Source organism: Brassica napus, chromosome A2, assembly GCF_020379485.1.
Source record: "Brassica napus cultivar Da-Ae chromosome A2, Da-Ae, whole genome shotgun sequence".
In the NCBI taxonomy this organism is placed as follows: Eukaryota; Viridiplantae; Streptophyta; class Magnoliopsida; order Brassicales; family Brassicaceae; genus Brassica; species Brassica napus.
In genome coordinates, this window is record NC_063435.1 from 18,205,061 (window position 1) to 18,227,688 (window position 22,628).

Genomic DNA, 22,628 nt, shown 5'->3' on the forward strand with positions numbered 1-22,628 from the left:
GATTTAGAGAAGATTAGAACACATAATGAGATATTATGGTGAGATTAGTTTAGAATCATGATTAAGAGAGTATAAACTTAGAGAGAGAAACTCAGAACTGTATGATTGTATTAATGATCAGAGAGTACAATATATATAGAGAGACAATAAGGGGAAGAGGGTTTCAGAATGGGCACTATTACAAAGGATAAGGTCTTGCTTTAATTCAAACTATTCAATGAGCTTCTTCCTTAGATATAAAGCACTTTTTGCTTTTATCCAGTCCTTTACAGCCTGTCTTATGCTCTCTTATCCTCATCTCAATGGTCTGATCCCTACGAGGAGTGAAACGAGTTCACTTTATCATCCAAAGTTACTTATGTAACTTTGGTTTAACCATGGTCGAAGTTATTCGCCCAAGAGTGTACTGCCAAGGTACGGCCTGTACGGAAGCCTTGCCCAATCTCGTTTTTCTCCATCATACTCAACTTCTCATGTCTTCTCTTCACATATTGATCTCATCTCAACAAAGAGACAGTCGAACTCCTCTCCATTTGGGACCTCGCTTGCCAAACGTGAAGTGGAATTATTAAAACCTCATTTTTTTTCTCTTTGAAACAGTTTTAGCTCTGATTTTTAATATTGTCGTCTCTGCTTTTTTTTCTAGTTACAACATAGCACTGTAGGTCTTCGTAAATAAACTAAATTTTCTTTGATGATTAAATACAATTTCACATATAACCAAATAAAAATAAATTTTCCTTTTCACTTTATATTTTATAAATACAAATATGAGACTAGTGTTTCTTTAGACTTACCTATACATGAACAGAAACAGTCTTAAACCTTAACCTTGAAGTATATGGTGTATGTCCTAGGGGCTGATGACGAGACAAACATGCTATTAAACAACAACACAAAAAATAAACATTGACGTATGTATCTAGAACTTGTACATTATGCTTCGCTACAAAAACCATGGTTTTGAGCTGTCTGGAATTATGGAGATCCCATATCTGCCACTGGAGTTGTTGCTCTGATCATGAGACTTAAGATAAAAGCTATTGTCTACCAAAAAAAAAAGAAACAAAATTACCACATTTAGTAACCTAACAAACAAGTGTAAAATGAAACTGACTACTGAGAGATTGATAAAAATAGTTTATTGTTTTAAACAGAACTGGTAGAGTTTGATGACGGATGTTAGTTTTTTTTATCTTTTTATAAATAGTGACATTTTCGAAAACACACATTTTTTAGATATTTTTAGGTTCTTACGAACCTATCTGGACCCGGAAGAATCTGATTCGTATCCCATCAGAGAATTTATAATACCCGAACGAAATTTAATTTTAAATCCAAAGAATCTGATATCCAAAAACACTGATTTGTATTCGAACGTATACATGAATGTCCATGTCAACTGATTCTATAAAAAATATTAAATTATTAAGGTAGATTCAATTAATGAGGTAGTTTAGAAAGGTGAAAAAGAATATGAAAATATAATATAACACTTAAATAGGTAATTTCTATTTTATAAATTTGTAATAAATGATGTGGAATTATTTGGAAAAGACAATAAATGAATTGGTTAAAATTAGTTAAAAAGGAATGAAGAAAATGTAAGAAATTACTTAAGAATATAGAAGTATTGTTTTGTACTTCAGTTTTAATAGAATAGACTAAATCTTGATCCGTGAGTCCCCTTGGGTATTTGGTTTCATTTTTATGCATTAATATTTGTTTTATATAATTAATAGTAAATAAATTAACAAAAATCATGTAACAAATTATAAACTTAGGTATTTTCAAACACAATAATTGCATTATTTTATTTTTAAAATTAATTTATTTGTTCCAAATTGTCATATGTATTTCTTTGACAGCTCTAGAGTGGGAAACAACATATTGCTTCCTCTAGATTTTAATCGCATTTCTACACGAATATTTATCATATTTAAATTACATAACAAAATTACCAAGTATATTATGTGCAGTTTAAAATATAAATTATATTAGATTTTATTAATATGAAAATCTTAGATAAAATAGGAAATGGATCTAATCTTCCATAGTTTTAATACATAGATAATTTAAAATTTTATGTAAATATTAATTTATTAATTGATTCATTATTTTACGTATCTTTAAAATCATTAAATATATATTTCTTCTTATATTAACATTTTTTAGTTTCATACCTGATATAGATAAACTTTGTTTGTTATTATTTTAAAATTTTGCAACATAAGAGTACATAAAATTTTAAATACATACATTATTGATACATACATTATTCTACTAACTAAATTAGAAGAGGCCAATTAATTAAATTTAACTGGGTTAGTTTTATTGTTCTGAAATTTTAATTTCAGAAAATCAATAAATTAATTTGATAATTTAATCTATCTCCCAGTTTTTTTTTTCCATTTATGACAGTCATCAATTGCAATGTTAAGTTTTAGATTTCGATTTTTAAAGTAAATGAAATATTGCAATCTTCTCAATTTATTTGGTAGCTAAAGATTAGACGATTTCATAACATTTTTTATGGAAACTGTTATTTATTAAGTCTTATTTATTAACCTTAATTATGATTAAACGAAAAAAAAGAAATGGCACTAGGTGTAATTAAAATGTTATTTCAAGGGTTAGTTCATATTTGTACTTCAGTTTTAATAGATTAGATGTTATTTCAAAGGTTAATTCATATTGTTACTTCAGTTTTAATATATTAGATGTTTTTTTTAACTTATTTACGTTATATTAAATAGTTACTATTTTTTTTTGCCTAAAAAAACAAGTTTCCCTTAAAGTTATCAAGCACGGTTTAGCTATTTTCATACATATACACGATTTTTAAGGTTTTCTTAAACTTTAATATAATAAGAATGTCATTTAGGAGTTTTAAGGAACAAAATTTTTAATTTTGTTAACATTAGTTCAGTATAAGGTATAAAATTAGTACTAAATTTAGTTAAATGTAATGTGCGTGAATATTACGAAGACCATATATGCTTCGACAAATGGCCAAACAATTATTATTTTTCATGAGATTGTGAATACGAAATAAATATTTCTCGAAACATATTTTTATTATCTAAACTCTCATGAATAATCACTAATTGTTAACCCAAAATAGCTCTCTTTAAGAAACAAAACAAGCATTGAATCAATATAATAAAGAGAAAAAATCAATATCTTTTCTGGACACCATCTGGTGGTTTTTATGTATCAGTGTTATGCATTTTGTTTGTTTTTACTCTTATCTTAGAAGTGTTTGTGTTTTGTTAGTGGTTTTGCCATTATTAACTTTTCTTTGTATTTTAGGGGTCTAAACCTAAAAACATTTGAAAAGGTTCAGTTTTCATATTTGATCAATATGAACCATAAAGCTGGTTTAAAAAATGAGCTTGCATAGGGTCCATGTTTACTTTGAGATTTCAATTTAAAATGCAGAATGGCAAAAGTTATATTACCATAGTAAACCCCGCGCACATAAGACTGAACCCTGGGAAATTAAATGGTGCTCTTTCAGACAAAAACCAGCCTAGAAGAAGCAAAGAAAAGAGCACTTGTGTCAGTTGCAAGTATTGTCTACTTTTTAATACAAAATGTCCTCTATTTTTAATTGTTAACTTTCAGTAGTTACTGAACCTGTTAGAGGTGAAAATGCTAGCGGAGAAATGACGTTTGCAAGAGAGCATATGCTTGAAATAATCCCTTGCGCCTTACCCTGAGTTAAGTCAGAGAGAAAGTTAACTGGACTGTTACAAAATTCACTTCTAACATAGGTCTCATTTCATTTGAATATCAATTAGTTTTTAATTTACACTACGCACAAAATATATTTACTAAAATATTTATATTTATAAAATGATGTATTAAAAAGGATATTAATAAATTTAATTATATTTATAAAGTTTTATATTTTATATTAAATTGATGAATAAAACTAAATATATTTGGTGTTTGCTTGTGTGAATAATAAATTTTAATTCAAACTATAAACATTTATTTAAAGTTTTGTTCTTACGCATATTATAATACGAGATCATCATTTTAAAATAGTTTATAAAAAAAAAATTTATAACAATGCCAATATGCATAAATAAAATTTAAAATAGATTAATTTATGTATTTAACCTTTAAAGTTTATGATGCTTTCGATGTTTTCAATTCAAATAAGTTAATCCATTTTTATCGCGTTTCACAAAATCAATGTTTATTTTAATATTTTAGAACTGTAAGAGTTAATATGTTCTCTTAATCAATTTTAAAAAACATAAACACATCAATAATAAGACAAACCACCATAAAATCCAGTAACATAATTTTTATATATTCATTTTTTATCAAATAAAAATTATAACAATGTAATTTAATACTCTCTGAATTAAAATTAATTATATTAATCTAGAAATTTCCTTATAATATTTATAAAATATGTTAGAATACAAGTATTTATATTTTTTTTAGATTATAATATAATATAGTAGATGTTTTAATAATATTTGATTTATTAAGCTATTAGCTATATTAGTCATTTTAAATAATTTAATCATAATTTTGAAATATTTATTTTTTAAATTTAAAAAATAAATATTTCACAAGTATGATTAAAATTTTTATAACATTTTATATGTTAAACTAATAATAATCAAAATTAAATAATATTACTTAATGGTAAAATACTCTCATTTGAAATGGTACATCTTATTAAATAATATAATGTATAATTAATAGCCAAAATACATGTAATGAATTTTTAGGTGTAGTTTTAATTTCAAAGGGTTTTTTTCTAAATTTCACATCAACAAAAAGTTAGTTCCACATGGATTCTATTTTATTAGAATATATATAATTGATGTCTTAGAAATAATTTCTTCCATTTTTATCTTACATCAGGAGTTCTAGTGGTTTAGATTATTGTTAAGGAAAATTACAAGTACTTGAATTTATTGAATGTGTGTGTGTGTGTTTATAAGCTCTTCCGCCGATTTTAGAAATAGTTATTAGTTATTTAATTGTTATAATATATAATTTTTTCTACGATATTCTGATATGTATATCAAATTTATTTTATAGAGGTTAGAGCTAAAGATTAGGATTAGTTTTGCTAAAGAGTATATTTCAATTTCTTTTTTATAAAAATCATCTGTTTAGTAAAAAGTAAAATAAGAATTTAAAGTATCAAAATTTCTACATTACTTTAGTTCTGTTTACAAACTTGATACCCAAAGATTGTCATTTCTTTAATTTCTTTTTAATTTTTCTTTTGCTATCTATCAAATAAAATCAAGGAAGTAATGTAGCTTCTTTTAAGCGAAGAGTTTGTTACCTGCTCGTATGATGTTACTTGTTTTGAGACAATGCTCCGCATCTGCAAAATTGAACTACTAATAATATGAAATCAAAATAAAATTGGGTTATAAGAAAAGATGTTTAAAAGTTGGATTATAAACGCAGAACCAACGATTTGATGGGTTAGTGGACGCGTTATAATGGGTTCTTGTACGGCTGATATGTCCTGCTTGAGAATGGCATCATGTTTTACTGTGTTTAGCCACCACCTTTTTGTGAAGGCATCTCTCTTCTAACTCATATATGTTGTGGTGGTGGCTCTGTGTCGAGTCATCTCATCGGATTGAAGTGGTAGATAAGGATTTAAATTTATTTATAGAAATGAAGGAGAGGCTCCTAAAACTATTCTCAATGAAATACAGAGAAAAATCCTACAAAAAAATCTCTACTTTTTTATTCGGACTTCCGAATCTGATTATTTTTGTGGGACTTTTCTTTGTATATTTTGGAATTCCTCTTTTGTTGATTCTGTCACAATGTCTCATTTTTGAATTCCTCTTTTGTTGATTATGTCCCAATGTCTCTTCAAGGGTTTATTGCTATTAATTGGTATCAACAAAATACTAATTGGATTTGTTTCCATGTTTTTTTTTTTGGCATGGAACCATTCTCTTAAGTCAAGAAATTTTTAATCATAATTTGTACATCTAAACTTTCATTGATATGATACTTACCATTTAGCAAAAAAAAGTAATAGTAAAAATGATATGTAACAAACTTACACATGACTGAGGAAATATAGAGACAAGTGAAAACATGGCCGCCATATATGGAACCCACGCGGACCATGCCATACCGAGGAGAAACATCTTGAAGTTTATAACATGAGAAACAAAGACATAACAAAATCAAAGAAAAGAAAAACAGAAGTCATGTTAAGTCTCATAAATTTATATCACGAAATTAATTTAACATTGAACTATATTATATAGATTATCTATCTTCTAGTTTCCTATTTGAGATCCTAACAAGTTTAGAAAATTGTAACACAGTAGATAAGAGAAGCTGCTTACATGCGCACATCCGAAAAACAGACCAATTGAGAGCAGTTTCTCCTCTTTTAAAGCAGGAATTAAAATGGGCATGAAGAGCAACTGTGAAATTGATTTCTTTGTTAGTTAGACAATGAGGATAAATATTAAATTTCATAAGTCCGTAGAAAAGTAAGCATACTACTAGTTCTCCTCTACCTGTGAAACAGACCCGGCAATGCCAAATATGATCATCAAGTCTGCAAACTGGTCTTTGTTAAAGTGAAACTTGGCCTTTAAATAGTACTGCGTGAAACAATTAACAAACTCAAAGACTCTTATTTTGCAGCTTTGAGAAGTAAAGAAATGAACAAAATTAATCAGATAAACATAACTAAACCCCAAAAACAATTGTAGTTAATCAGTTTGTTTAAAAATGAAAATTTACATATGTGCATAAAGTTACAAAATGCTTGTGTATGTTAATGCAATTCTAATTTCATTAGCACTTTTTCAGAAATATCATATCAAGTACACTAAATTTTATATAATATATTTGTAAATATAAAAATATAAACCAAATTAAATCAGTTAAAAATAATCAGATTTTAAACTAATTATATCAAAAATATGATTTAATTAGAAAGAATATACACAGCCCACAATATACCAAACAAGGATAACTTAACATATCAATATTATTATATATAAAATTAAATAACAATTCTGTGATATTTAACATAAACTTATATATACATAAATTATAATACAATTTAAACTAATAAACTAAAATAAAATATTGATAAATTCTTATGATTTGATTATTTTGTAACTTTTTATATATGTACATAAGTAGACTTTTGAGAGAGAGTCATATAGTTCACACATTAACATAAATAATGTTTCTTGTAACTGTTGAATGGATGATAAAGAGAATTACTTAATTTATTTTTTGCTGCATTGATATTCTCCTACAAATTATCATTTACCTATTTTTTCTTATTATTGTCAGCGTCCAGGGCTGACCTAAAACAATTGGGGTTTGAGACAATAAAAATGAAGAGCATGTGTTTTATTAATATCAAAAACTTAAATTATGAAGGAAAAAAAGATCACAGAGAAGATAAAGGCAATAAGACTTTTGAGTCTATAAAACTGGATAATGTATGAAAATTATAAATGAGATTCTTACTGCAAATTTTTCTTTTCATCACAATTTTAAAATTGTAGGAATTATATGCATTAATAGTTAGATGCTTAAAACATACCATAGATGATGCATGTAGACCGGCCTCACTAAGACTACTGAAGAATGACACCATTGCAACTTGAAAAAGTGGAACGCTGGAAAATTAAAACAAGTGATTTTTTTTTTGCTAAAACCCAAGTGAATGTAGTCTAAAACTAATATGAAAATTAATTACTTTAGTCACTAAAAGAGTAATGAAAGAGTAGACGCACCTACTCCTCATTAGAGAGGCCATTTCACGTACAGAACGTAATGTTCTAGATATTTGATTTCTATGTGCAGGGTAATCTTCAAGTAACACATAACTCAATTTCTCGGTTGAAACAATGGAAGTAACCAAGCTATTATCTCGGATCGAATCAGGTAGAAAAATTCTCATGTACACTGTTGAAAAAATTGCTACCGTTGTCGCGACCTAAAAATAAAAAAAAATTGAATATAAGAATTTGAAATGAATGTTCACTACAGCTATATAATACACATGTCTACATATATGAATAGAAAGGAAACCTGAAATGTAGCGGTGGTGGATAAGAACCGAGCACAACAATTTGCACATACAAATGCACAAGATCCAATTCCGGTAAGTATTCCAAATGCAGAGGCTCGATGATTTTCGGATACATTATCAGCCTACATATTGTCCATAAATTTTGTGAAAATTGGAATTTTTTAAATATATATAATCATTTAAATATACTATAGTGTTTTTTATAAAACAAATTTGTTAAAAATCAGGTTAAAAATGATTGTCAACACTTTTATATTTACATTGTTAAATAATTTTAAATGAAAAATACTTTTTAATAATATTAAAATTGAACTTTTGAAAGAAACATTAATATGAAATAAATAGTTTATATATTTATGGTGTTTTGCAAGAAAAACCCCTATAAGTACACATTTTGAGCTATTCGTAATTGCTTCTATCTTTTGTAATTTGTAAGTTGACGACAAAAAAGAAAAAAAAAAGAAAAAGAAAGAACGAAAGCGACGTACCACATAAGCAAGTGCAAGACAGAACACACTTCCTTCACAAAATATGGACGTGAAAGTCTTGAGAACATAGTAGATGTAGAAGACAGACGTCTCTCTGCTATACGCTAATATAGCTGTAGTTTCAACCAAATTATATCAGACTATTCGTTGATATTTTCTAAAAAAACAAATGACAATGTGGTTGATTAATGTCCGATACCAATACTTTACAATATAATAAAATGAGAAGTTAAAAAACAATGCGGGAAGGATACGATTTAGCTAGTTTTGATGAATGTAGACATTTTTTTTATTTTGTATAAATGTATATTAAAATTTTTGATTTCGGATTTATAGTTTACTTTAGTTTTGTTTATTTGAAAATCTATTTGTGAAATAAACATGAAGATGTAATGCTGACAGGTTTAAGAAAATGTTAGAAGAACTCACGATACATGTCAGAAGATGTATCAAATGTATGTAGTGTTCCATGTGCTAATCCCGGAGTAGTATAAGAAGTGGTACAAGAAGTCATTCACGAAGATGAGCTGTGAGGCAACTGCTGAAATATATAAGTGGATAACATAGGCTCGACTTATACAAGCTAGGACGTGGCTGCTTAGTTGGGTAATCATCTTATATAATATATTTAAAGTAAGAAAGAACTTCATTATTCTTAAGAGAAGAAAAAGGAAAGATTGTGTGGATACCCTAAGTTTAGGGTTTAGCAATCAGATAAATACCATGAAGTCGTCAATGAAAAAGGCACGCGCCTAGGGTATTCTTGAGAGAGGCACATATGTGTGTTGTGTCGTCCCACCAGATAGATGGTGAAATCTGTTGGTGGTTTACTTGTAGAGAACTATGCTCTTCATAAAAAAACCATTGTAATCTAGATAAGAGTGGTAGGCACAAGTGTATGCTTGATTGCTCAAAAACACGGAGTAAGAGAGTCGAACTGGAGTATGACAAAAGAAACATGCACGTTTGATTTTCAAAGGTCAAAAGGTTTCTCGATCAGCTTCATGATTTTGCTAAGAGTCATACTAAGGAACCATTTTCTTATTTCGGTTTAGTCTGTGAGCATAAAAACATGTCAGCATAACATAACATTTATATGTGACTAACCCTGAAGAATCAAGGAACAGAGAAGGAAGATGGAGTTGTGGATCAAAGGAATTAAAACAAGTGTCTCAAAGATATTGTTGGTGAAGGAACCACAAGAAATTCATATATTTTAGTGAAGTCTTAGAGATCACTTAGCTTACATTCAGAGATGATGTTCATGGTAGTCTAGAACAAGTAAATCATCTGATAGTGAAACATTCTCTTTGGAATATTTTCTTGTCATGGGGTATATGCTTAAGAAGAAGAGACATGCGAGTTAGATCATGGCAGAGAAGAAGCCTCACAGAGCTGTGAGATTCAACCGAGTTAATACCAAAGAGATTTTGTGTTATGTGTTTTCATGACGTTGTTGATGTGGTTTTACAGTTTGGTGCAAATGAAATTGGGTAAACGAAGAAAAGTTTTTTTTTTGTTGATACTAAGTTCAAGATTATTTTAAGAGAGGAGATAAGGGTGAACATAAATGGTTACATCAGAAATATTTCTTGGAAAATGATTAATAGTGTCAGTGATTGGGCTCAAAGATATAGAATAATAATCAGGTTTTCAATTCCTGGTGCTATTGAACATGCTGATTATAGTTGACGGTGGAATACTAAAGCCTTTGGAGATTTTGATAGGTGAAGTTGGCTAGTCACAACTTCATAAACTTTTTATAAAATTACAAACACGTAAGGTTCGTTGCTTCAGGTTCAGAAAGAAATTAGTTGAATTTTTTCTGTTGTATTTCTATCGCAACACGAGTGGCTATTGTACGAGTGTGTATGAAGATGAAACGGTCATCAGGTGTAATGAGATGCAAGGGAACATCTTCACATCAAATCTTGGGATCTGATTTGAAAAGATGTTGAGGGAGTTGCTACTGCTATAATAGAGAGAGCCTGAGAACCAAAAAGTGTGTGCATTCATATTGTTCATCAAGATGTATGATCGAATTGAGAGTGAGCTAAAAGGAAAATCAGTTTTTTACATGAATAGAAGATATAATCAGAAATAAGAATGAAGATTTCTTCTAGATAAATGTTTCTATTAATAATTCAGTGATGAGAGTCAAACGAAATGACTTTCAAGTTAATTCAGTTTCTTTGAAATAACTAGTAATCCTTGTTTCATCATAAAGAAATTCGTGAGGTACAAAACGAAATTGTTTGTTGGTTTTGTTTGAAGATTTCTGGATGTTAGACTTGGTGCATCTAAAGTATTTGGTGATTGAAATCATGGATGTGGAAGCTTGTGGAAGTCTATGTTTGAAAAACACCTTGCACGGATTTTCAGATTATATATGGATGCTTTGGAGTATGATTTATCCAATGTGTTGTACATGCCGTTGAGAGATTTCAAAAGACAGATGGCACTATTCAGAGATTCCTTAAAGTGAACATTCAACATCTACATCACAGACTACACAGAAAATAAAGATTTAGTTTAGTGAAAAAAGCATCTGAAAACAAAGACACATAAATTTGATAAAATAAAGATTTTCATGTGGGTGGTGAACATAATGAAGAAAGCCTTCACCTTGGGCAGATTTTGATGCACAAAGAAGAGAATTTTTAACTCCACGGTTCAAAGCTATGTCATGTTCTGCATCTGATACATATCAAAAGAACTATTGCAGAAATCAACTCTGAGATGAGTTATTCAAGGCAACATATGATGATCCAAAATTAATCTGATTGAGTTGAAATTTTATGAAAATCTTCATTATACTACAGTCTTGAAATTCAACGGTTGGATTGAGATTTCAACGGTTGGTTTGTCTTTTATTCGAGTTTATTCAACCTTATTCAGGTATAGCTCATCTGAAGTTTCAGATTTTATCAGTTCTGATGGAAAAGTCAAAAGGACAATCAAACGAAGCCGAAATGAAAAATATTATGGCATAAACATTCTAAATATGTAGAACTGCATTTTGCTAGAAGGTAATTGGAGTCAGAGGTCAATATCATAGTGGAATGATGAAAATTCAGAGAAGCTGATTCAGAGCTATAATAATGGTTTAAAGAGATTGAAGATTTGAAATCTTGCTCAGTGGGGCTCATGGGAAATGGCAGGGACTAAAAGATTCATCAGAGAGGACATATGTGTAGATGTGATGCTATCTAAAAATAAATACGAGTTTGTTTTCTTTTAGGTGATGATTCAGAGTTATGTTCATGGGCATCAAGCAGAATTTTGAAGAAAAGAATGTATTTTTTCAGAACTGCTAGTGCATCAAAAAGAAACTATTATGTGCGTACGATAAGCTCAGATATTGTTCTATTGGCGAGAATGGTGTCTGTTTGATGATAGGACAGCTGATTCTAAGAGAATGGCATCTACGAAGGCTCATTAATTTATTTTAAAAGGACAAATGTATAGTTTATGTTGGCTTCAAGCATCAAAGATACAAGCTGAGGAACATGCCCTGATCTGAATATCACAAGAGACGTCAGTTGCCTGGTGATGAAATTCAGAAATAAAGGGCTTCTTAGTGGATTATACGAGAACATGATCATTCATTTAGCGAAAAATGTCAACAAATGTCTTGTCAAAGTTATTCGGAAATTTAATTGAAATTACATCACTACGAAAGAAAGAATATGTGTGTTGTATTGTTCTTCTTTTCACCACCAGGAGAAGGATAGTGAAGACTTAAGCTCATAATGTTTCTGAGAGAATATAGGCTCAGTCATGAACGGATTATTCTAATTTTATTTGAAACAAAGCTTAGTTGATGTACACCACGTTTATGTTCAAGGTTAAGACTGAGTGTTCTGGTATGGATGTGGTTCTACAATGTTCTCAGTGGTGTGAAGCAAAGCATGGAATTGATCTGTTTAAATGTTGGTTGACGATAAAGATCAGTTTTATACAAGCATATCTGGCTTTTAGATCACTCAAATGATCTATGCGGTGAAGCAAAGTTTTGTAAAGATTGTCTAGGAGAGCTTTGAGAAAGTATCGATACTAAATGGACAGCAGACTACAAAGGATTGCATTTCTGATCTCTGCAGTTTTCTTTCAACGTAAGGATTAAAAGATGGTGGTCCTTACAACATGAATTAAGTTTAAAGGTTCGCTTCAGAAATATGATTTGCAAAGCGAATTCTAGAATGGAAGTTGAGCCTGATGTATGGTGGAGACTTGCATGGAAGATGCCTTGGAAAGAAGGATCATGTGATATGTGGAAAGCATAATTTGAGCCGCTGCAATGCCTGGTGAAGTTGTATATTTCAGAGTGATGTTAAAGTGTATACTCACCTAAACAAACTGGTGTTTGGGATGAATGTGCATATATATATGAAGAAGAAAAGTGTCGAGATGTCAGGTTTATATGTTGGTTAGTTACATTGGTGGCATGCTGCTTTGGGTCAAGATCATGGTGAACTTGATTTCTAAACACGTGTTTGGCACAGAACATGAAACATACCTACCGACTGGGTAAATTTGAGAAGAGGAGATGACATGGAACTAAACTTACGGGGGATAATGAATTTCCATTGAATATGCGTACGAAGAATGTTTCTGGTTACCTTGTTGTGATGTTGTTGGTTACACGACAAAATTCTCAGACAAAAGAAAGGTTGTGTTGTTTCTTAGTAACCTTCAACGTTCACTGGAATATGTAGAATGAGTACATTAACAATGTCTACTGGTGGGAATTCTGAACGGTATCATTTGTGAGCAGCTTGAGAAGAAAGAAGTTATTTTTAGAGAACTTCCAAGAACAGAGGAGCAAGGACTGCATTGATGGATGTGCTAGCCCTTACAACACAATTATTATTTTTTAAATTTAGTTGTTCACTCAAGCAGGGAGAGAATTATGATACTGACAATGTGCAGAGAGATCAAGAGCATTAAAGGCGTGGGAGCATCACACATGGGGAATCTTAATTTTGCGTACACTGATTAAAGAAGGAGTGCTTGAGTATCAAGCTAAGCTAAAAAGGGAGGGAATGAAGATGCCAAATCCTTTGTGATGATCAATGATGTTTGATACACATCATTGAGCATGCGTTGTTGGATTCAAAAACACAGTCATCAAGGGAGAGATTGAAGATATAATGATGACTTGTTTAAGAAAGTGTTAGAATAAGCAACAATACATGTCAAAAGATGTATCGAACGTCTGTAGTGTTCCATGTGCTAATCCCGGAGTAGTATAAGAAGTGGTACAAGAAGTCATTCACGAATATGAGATGTGAGGCGACTACTGAAATAAATAACTGGACAACATGGGCTCGACTTATACAAGCCAAGACGTGGCTGATGAGTTGGATAATCATCTTAAATACTATTCAAGATAAGAAAGAACTTATTTATTCTTAAGAGAAAAAAATGAAAGATTGTGTGGAGACCCTAAGTTTAGGGTTTAGCAATCAGATGGATACCAGGATGCCGTCAAAAAAAAAGGCACGTACTTCGGGTATTCTTGAGAGAGGCACATAGGTGTGTGGAGTCGTCCCACCAGACAAATGGTGAGATCTGTTGGTGGTTTAGTTGTAGAGAATTATGCTCTTCATAAAAACAATGAGTAGTAGTTGTTTTAACCATTGTAATCGAGATAAGAATAGTAGGTATAAGTGTGTATTGGATACCAAATATCAATTGTTGGTTGCAGCTTTTTCTAGTGAATGGTTTTTCGACGTGATTCTGGAAATGTAGGAAACGAATCCCATTAACAAATATCTATGTGTTCTTTACTTTATATATATTCTATGCACTCGAACACATAGTACTAGCTGTAATATGCAGTTACAAAACATTTATTAAATAGATGACTGAGTTATTATTTCTTTCTAATTTTTTTTAATTAATATTATATAGAGAGGATATGATACTAATGAATTGTTCTAAGTGTCATTCACTTGTCTTCAATTTTTGTTGTTTTTCTGATATTTACCAGGTTGTCTCGTGAAAGTATGTGAAACATAAATGGTGCTGTTGCTTTTGCTTTTGCTTTGAAGCAAGGCATACTAGACGTGAATTAAAAAGCTTTTGAAAGCTCTTAAGTGGGACCATGAGGAAACGTACCAAGAGGCAGAATGTTGAGTGCCATTGGAAGTGTGAGTAAACTTTTTCTTCCATGCTTATCTGACAAGCTTCCTACCAACGGCATCATCATCAAGGACCCCACACCCGTAATCTAATAACCGCAGATATTAAAGACAATTTGTGGAAGATACGATTCCATTTCGTTTTAAACTATATAACTAGGTATAAAATTAAAAAAAAAATGACATAAATAAAATTAGGTGGTAAAAAACCATAACCAACCAAATTACTTTATTTTCTTACTTGCAATTTCGAAAATGTATGTTTTCATAGAGGACTATATGTTTGTAGTTTCAGTCACTTTGTATCTGAAATTATTAACTTTGTCAGTTCGTTTTGCATCTTTTAAAAACTTAAAATTAAAATTTCAGATGAAATTATGTTTTAAAATTTAAGTATTTTCTGTATGAACACCTCAGTTCAACTATCTTTTTCTCAGTATGTATGTGTGGGGTTTTTATTTGTTTTGGATAAATTAAGTTTATGAATATAAGTTTCAAAAAGAAAATTAATGAATTTATCCTTAATTGCAGCCTTATCCAAAAATAATAATCTACATAATATTATTTGAGAAGTCATTTTTCTATGTGACACACTCACATTAACTCTCACGGTGGTTTATTATATTAATACCCTTAATGAGTTAAGTTTATTATATAATTGTCATTACTAATATTTTATTTTTATTTTGTTTCTATTAATACATTCCTATTATAACCAAATTGTTATCAAAAAGGAATTTCACATAAAAGGAAATATTTATATATATTTCTGTTTTATTTTCATTTTTATTAATAAAACCATATTATGATGGTTTATTACTAATGGAGTTTATTATTATAACTGTCGTTATTAATATTTTATTTTATGTTTTTTAGTAATACATTCTTTTTATAACTTATTTTTATCAAAAAGGAATTCCATATAAAAGACAATATCTAGAAATATTTTTGTTTTTATTAATAAAACCATATTTTTATGAAAAAGGCAATATTTTTACTATTAAAGTGCAAAATTTTAATATATTTCAAATATATCCTTTCTTAATAAAGATAATTGTTTTACATCATAAAATATTAATCCTAATACTATTTAAATGCTTCAAAAATAATAATAAATAAGCAAACTGATTCTCAAATATCTAAACTATTAAAAAATCGACATCAATATAAAATATCAGTCAATCATTCATTATTCACATAAAATATTCTTTATTCATAAAAAATTATCTTTCCTTGGTAGGAAAACAATTTCTATGACTTCCATCCAAAAATTTTATTCTTCTTTAGATATATGCATCTAAAATCAAAATAAACATTATGACGTGTTTGGAAAAAAATATCTTAAAGAAGCTGTTTCTATTAAGATGGTTTTGATTGATGATGAGATAATTTTAAGAACGCATATCTTTCAACTTATACTAATCCTACCTTTATAAAAATCAAAATTGAAGAAGAGTAACTGTAAAAACTAAAAGTAATGACTTCGTTAAGAAATTCGAGAAATAATTGGTAAATTTTAATCCAAAATAATTAACACATTTAAGATCAGTTTTTATACTAGATTTTAGAAATAAATATTATGGCCGAGTTGAATATATTTTCACAAAAAATCATAACACTGCAACTAAATTATTTATAATAAAACTTTAATTAAAATAACATGAAAATACACAGTTTGTGTACATTGTAAATTGTATGCTTGTAAGAAGATTCAAATAAATAATCCTTAGAAAAACCCATGGGGTAAAAACTTCACAAAATTGCAGAAATTTTCAATATGGTTAAACAAGATAATTAATTGTTATGGTTAAAAATTGGATCAGTAACAGAATATCAACTGTACTAGATTGTCTACCGAATCTATTAACTATGATAAAATCCTTTCTCATAAAATTTTTTTATTCTACTTTTATTTTAATTTAATATTTATGATATACTACTCTCTTAGATACTCACTCCCATATGAATGGCGTTAGAAGTAAGGTAGACATGATAGCTTTGATGCAATGAAAGAAAGTGAATATATATTTTTGTCTTCATTGACTTACAATAAAAAAAGACTTACAATAAGTGATTTCTTTGCACATGCTGTGCGGTAAATTAGAATGGATGTTTTTGGAAAAAGCAACGGAAAACCGTAAGCAATCCAATACCGATCAATTGAATAGTATTTTTTTTATATAAAAACTGATCGACTCTGAGAAAAAATAAATCCAAACTGAAAAACTAAACTAAACTAAACTAAATTACACAGAATTCCCATACAATTTAAGTCTTTAAAACTGTTAAGACTCAAAAGACAAACAAATTAACCGAAATTAAGCAGTTAATTAATCGAAATTGTCATTTATACTTTTAGTGTTTAGTAAGTGACTATAGAAAAAAAAGGTTATACGGATAGATAAATATGAAGTAGTGAAAATCTAAAAGTAAAAACGTAATTGAAATATATTAATTTAATACGTACAGCCTGTTGAAAGCCTGAGAGGTAAATTGCGAGGGAACACTCGTCTGTTCCAGGACATAACGCCGCCATGCTGACGTCTGTAATGACCGGGACTACAATGAACGCCGAGAATCCGTGCAAGAAGACGGTCATGAAAAGGTGTCTTAGCCCCTGAAACGTTGTTGTTTCCTCCATTGTTAAGAGATGTCCTCTAAGCAAATGAAAAAATGTGAGTGCAGATAAATTAAACACGAGAGAGATTAAATATAAGAATGAGGTTGCTTCCTTCGACTTCTCATTCGCTTTCAATTTTTACTTTTATGCTCTTACTTCTTGTTGGAGCAACGCCAAAGGTAGACGTCTCACACAAGTTCAAAAAAAAAAAAAAAGGTAGACGTCTCACATATTTTTTTTTCTTTTTTAAGAAAACATCTCACTTACAACATTTATAAGAAAGTTAATTTTGGACTGATGATTTAATTCAGTTGGTAGCTTTTTCCTCCTCTCGACATACTTAATTAAAAAAATGGAGAACCAATTTTGAGATATATATATATATAGAATATATCGAAATTAATAGGTTCATAAATCTCTGAATTCAATTTGAAAGTTTAATATACAAGCCATCAATCTATATATATATATATATATAAAGAAATGTTCCTCTCTCCTTAGCGCACTATATCATAAATTCGTGTATCTTGGGAGTGGAATGTGTTCCCTTTACCGAAATTATGTGTTTCATTGATTCAAGTTTAAATATCGTTTGGGTTTTTGATTGCACACAATTTTTTTTATTAAAGCTTGGTAAAGTCCATCCTGAATAAGAGAAATTCGGCATTCTCTAAACACGTCATTTTCTATTTCATGGGTTGAACCCTTATCATTCTCAGTCATGGGTTAAACCTGTAAATGTGAGAACTATAGCACAAACGTAGAGTAAAAAGTACACAAGAAAATATATATACAAAGATATATGGGCAATTGTCAATAATAGCACCTTTTGAAGTTTATGTCTCAAAAATAGCACTAGAAGGAGAAAGTCACAAAAATGACATTCATTAAAGAGTAAAATATCCCTAATACCATTGATTTAAAATTAAATAAACAAACAAAAATAAATAAAAATAAATAAATAAAAAAAATTTATAGTTTCAGATTATATGTTTTCAGATTCGAAATTTTTATAATTTTTTTTTGAATTTTTTTTTATTTTTTTTCAAATTTTCATTTTATAATTTAAAAATACTTTTTGAAACTGTTTTTTAAATTTTTTATTTTTTATTTTAATATTTATTTTTTATAAAATTTTAAACCCTAATTCCAAAACCCCACCCTTTAACTCTAAACTCTAATGTTTGGATTAATTAACCCAAAAGGTATAAGTGTATATTTACCTCTTTAATGAAACCTATTTTTGTGACTTTGGGCCTTGAATGCTACTTTGGGAACAAAAACTTGGTTTGGTGCTATCTTAGTCTTTTTCTCAAGATATATGTATATAATAATATCCTTTTAAAGAAAATTTACAAGTTTCTCTTTAAACCAAACTCCAACAAGATCAAGACCCTCTTGATCTTGATTTGTTACTGATATGCCATGGATTTTACTCACTTTTATCCATGATTTATATATGTTTTAGAGTCTTTTATATATATTTGGAGTCTTTTTAGAGACTTTACATGTTCAGATACTCATTGGACATATTTGGAGCTTTTGGGATCATTTTGGAGCTTTGAAAGAAGCTCTGCGGAAAATATGAAGTCGGAGCCAACTATTACAACAAACATCGATCGACGGAAGGCATGAAGCGTCGGTCGACATTTTACTCCGAGGGTTTAATGATGATTTTGGGAAATTAAAAGTTTTACCCAGAAGTTCCAATATATTGCACCATTGGTCCCTGGCAGCCTGTTAGACTATTTATAATGGTTTTTCTGTTATACTTAGACAGACTTTTAGAGAGAGAATACATTGGAGGCAGACATATCTACACTTAGGAGAGAGAGTTTAGAATTGGAGAGAGATATCTGAACTTCATACGAGAGAAGATCTTGAACTCCCTTGTTTCTTACTCTACTTTGTTTGCTTTTCATTATATTATATTGCAGTATTATTCAGACCATCAGAATTTTTCCTATGAATATGTCTGAGTAGTCTCATTGTTAGATTTGGGTTTCTTCAAAGGTTTATCTATGTATTGCAGAAATGAATATTTGTTAGGGAATTAAAATGGTTCTTCATCTAGTTATTCTTACTGCTAAGTCTAGGCATGATCACCCTGAACTTAGACCTTAAGATTGATTGGCGCAAACTTGGTTTATCACCTGAAACTAAACTAGTATGATCTAACTTGCTAGGCGCACACATAAGTTGGTATATGCATTTAGATAACGCATCAAACCTGCTCGCTAAGGCTTGCTAGAAGGAACAGCGTTCATCCCGCTCGGTCGCTACGTAGCGACCGGGCTCGAGCCAAAGCTCGGTCGCTGCGTAGTGACCCAGCATTCGTTCCGCTCGGTCGCTACGTAGCGACCGAGCTCTTCCGAAACGTCGATACGACACCAGTCCATGCATTCTCGTCTATCCTTCGGTGCTATCTCCCGAAGACCGTAGGAAACTCAGTCCATGTTTTCCGCCATTCTAAATCGTCGATCAAATTTTGCGGGTAAAACCGCGGAAAGTTCGTTCTTTATCGAAAGAAGTCGCAGTAAACGCTTCGAGTCGGAAGACGACCCAAAGGGACCTAAAACACGACTCGAGGCCCATCCTACGATTTCTTAACCAAAAGCCCGTAAACCGTAGCATGGTTTACGCTTGGCGCGCAAGGAAGGATAAATGTCAAGTTTCTGCGGATAAATACGAAATTTTGAGGATAATTACGAAGATCGGAAAAAATGGAATATCTCCATTTTTTGCTATGACGGCTTAAGGGTAGAAGAGTAAAAGCGTAAACCGACCTTGGAGCGAGTATATAAGGAGTCCTAGGCGAGAGGCATGGAAGAGAACTTTTTAGAGCAAACTTAGCACTTAGAGCAATTTAGTCATATTTCCGTTTTTGTTATTCGAGCTGCGACTCAATTAGGTTATTGCTGTCTTAGGGTTTTAGAACTAGGAATTTTGCCAACAGATCTCGTAGCCCAGACTCTTACCTTGTTGTAACGCTCAAACACGAATTTGGAATAAGATATACTTTGCACTCTATTCGATTTCTTATACTTTATCGTTGTTATTATCGTGTTCTGATTGCTTGATGTGTGGTATTAGCAGATATCCGGGACCTCTGGGAAATTAGGGTTTTCCTAGTTTTCTTATTTTAACGGAAATTGACAGTGCGAATTTCGGTTCCCACAGTTTGGCGCTAGATGGAGGGAGGGGGGTACGGATCAATCTACCCCGCAAAAGCCACATCACGCTCAATCAGACATGTCAACTAACGACGCGGATAACATGCAGACTCCTCTTAACGGAGGCAGCGGAACCGATCTCCACACTTCAGCAGCTGACGTACCCACGGCCAACGCACCAGCCAACGCCGCGGCGTTCTAGGAGTTTAAAAAGATGTTCGCCACCTATGAAAAAATGTCAGAAGAACAGGACAGGCTCGTGAGCACCTTAACCAAACAGGTTGAAACCTTAACGACAAGGCCTCGAGCAATTCGTCCCCGCGGAACCACTAAAGTCCGCGGGAAAAGACTCGACTTCGCTACCCCACTCGATAGATCTGGAGTCGCACGGGAACGACCTTCGGTCCAAACCCTAGCGAGAAATATCCCGTCGAAAAAGGGAACCCCGAAAGTCCTCCGCCTCCCGCAAAGGATTCGGAAGATAACGAAGTCGAACGCGTTGACCTGGATCCTAGCGATGTCTCCAACGACACCGATGAGGACGTCAACAGACATCCAAGAAGGACCAGAAGCCGATCTGCTCGGGAAAGCTCTCCGTTCGACAAACCAATGACGGAAGAGGAGGAAATCCTCTATTGGAACGAGCAGGAAGAGCTGGCTGAAAAGCAAACCGAGCTCACTTGCAGTAAACGCCGACAGGCTCGGAAATCTACTGACGAGACGTCAGATATTCGCGATCTTCGCGACTATATCACCAAGACTGCGGCAGAAGTAAGAGCCGTAAAGTCTCAAATTCATCACGCTACTAGCGCTGCCCCTGAGATCGACAGGCTGCTGGAAGGGGCTCGGAAGACCCCCTTCACCACTCGCATCTCAGATATGAGGGTGTCCGATCCGGGAAAGATCAAAGTACCAAAGTATGACGGTACGACCGATCCAAAGGTGCACCTTCAGGCTTTCCACATTACAATGGGAAGAGCAAGACTGAAGGATGGTGAAAAAGACGCCGGCTATTGCCTCCTGTTCATCGAGAATCTGGAAGGAGCAGCCCTCGAATGGTTCGCACGCCTTAAGCGAAACTCTATCGGGAGTTTCCGACAGCTCACGTCGAAATTTCTCAAACAATACTCTATGTTCATAGATAGAGAAACTTCCGATGTCGATCTCTGGAGTCTATCCCAGAGGGAAGATGAACCCCTCCGCGAGTTTATCAGCCGATTCAAGCTGGTGATGTGTAGGGTCAGTGGGATAAGCGACAAAGTGGCCATCGACGCGCTCAGAAAGACGCTCTGGTGCAAGTCGAAATTCAAAAAATGGATAACCCTCGACAAACCGCGGACGATCCATGATGCCCTTTACAAAGCAACGGACTAAATCATAATCAAGGAAGAAACAGAAGTTTTATCGCAAAAACATAAGTCGGCAAGACCATCCTCAAAAGACGTAGATCCGAAAGCAAAAATCAAGAACTCTCGTAACGACAAGTATGTCCACCACGAGGGGGAAGATCTCCAAGGAGCGCACAATTACGCGATCAATTCGGACCAGGGCCGAACCACGGGTAATACGTGGACCCGCAATCAACGATATGACGAAAACACCTTCTGCGAGTTCCACCAGTCCCGAGGACACTCCACGACTAACTGCAAAGTCTTGGGAGCAAGGCTGGCTGTGAAGCTACTCGCTGGAGAGCTCTCGGAAGTAACCAGCGTCAAGGACCTCATCCTCGATTCCGATCAACCTCCAAAGACGGACAGAAATCCGCCCGCTGAAAAATCCCCTCAGCGAAACCAACCCGGGGATAAACGCGGCAGGAGGCCGGACGACAAGGGGAATGATAACAATCGTCGCAGAGTCAACATGATCATCGGAGGATCGCAATACTGCAACGATACTGTTTCGGCCATCAAGGCTTACCAGCGGAAGGCAAAGTCGAGTGCAAACTGGCCTACATGGTCTCCTCTTCGAGATGGCCAAAATTGCTCGATCACCTTCACAAAGGAGGAAGCTAGCTGCATCGATCAACTGCACTGCGATCCGCTCGTCATAGATCTCGTCATACGAGACGTGGAAGTCAGGAGGGTACTCATCGACACGGGAAGCACGGTCAATGTAATCTTCCGC

General features: G+C 32.2%; 1 protein-coding gene across 3 annotated transcripts; it reads right to left on the bottom strand.

Annotated features, from left to right (window-relative positions):
• Nucleotides 1-717: 717 nt before the first annotated feature.
• Nucleotides 718-17,537, bottom strand: LOC106429568 (hippocampus abundant transcript-like protein 1). Of its 3 annotated transcripts, none has more exons than XM_022689145.2 (13): nucleotides 17,179-17,537; nucleotides 14,689-14,800; nucleotides 8,566-8,678; nucleotides 8,077-8,199; nucleotides 7,779-7,981; nucleotides 7,586-7,661; nucleotides 6,537-6,611; nucleotides 6,360-6,440; nucleotides 6,069-6,155; nucleotides 5,324-5,365; nucleotides 3,640-3,718; nucleotides 3,462-3,532; nucleotides 718-1,047 (listed from the first exon to the last, which is right to left on the bottom strand). In XM_022689145.2, the coding sequence occupies exons 1-13, from the start codon at nucleotides 17,350-17,352 to the stop codon at nucleotides 979-981; spliced, it is 1,305 nt and encodes a 434-aa protein (XP_022544866.1). In that variant the 5' UTR covers nucleotides 17,353-17,537; the 3' UTR covers nucleotides 718-978. The 3 variants fall into 3 exon arrangements, with proteins under 3 accessions (XP_022544866.1, XP_048614988.1, XP_048614995.1); XM_048759031.1 differs by having other exon boundaries at nucleotides 6,537-6,623; nucleotides 17,179-17,535; XM_048759038.1 differs by lacking the exons at nucleotides 3,462-3,532; nucleotides 3,640-3,718 and having other exon boundaries at nucleotides 6,537-6,623.
• Between the last annotated feature and the right edge of the window lie 5,091 nt (nucleotides 17,538-22,628).

What these genes read in the sequence shown, in the direction of transcription:
- LOC106429568 (XM_048759031.1), bottom strand. Translation starts at nt 17,352, where the DNA reads ATGGAGGAAACAACAACGTTTCAGGGGCTAAGACACCTTTTCATGACC. An exon ending in GTCTTGCACTTGCTTATGTG is followed by an intron (nt 8,200 to 8,565) that starts GTACGTCGCTTT and finishes GACAATATGTAG; the next exon opens with GCTGATAATGTATCCGAAAA. An exon ending in CCACCACCGCTACATTTCAG is followed by an intron (nt 7,982 to 8,076) that starts GTTTCCTTTCTA and finishes TTTTATTTTTAG; the next exon opens with GTCGCGACAACGGTAGCAAT.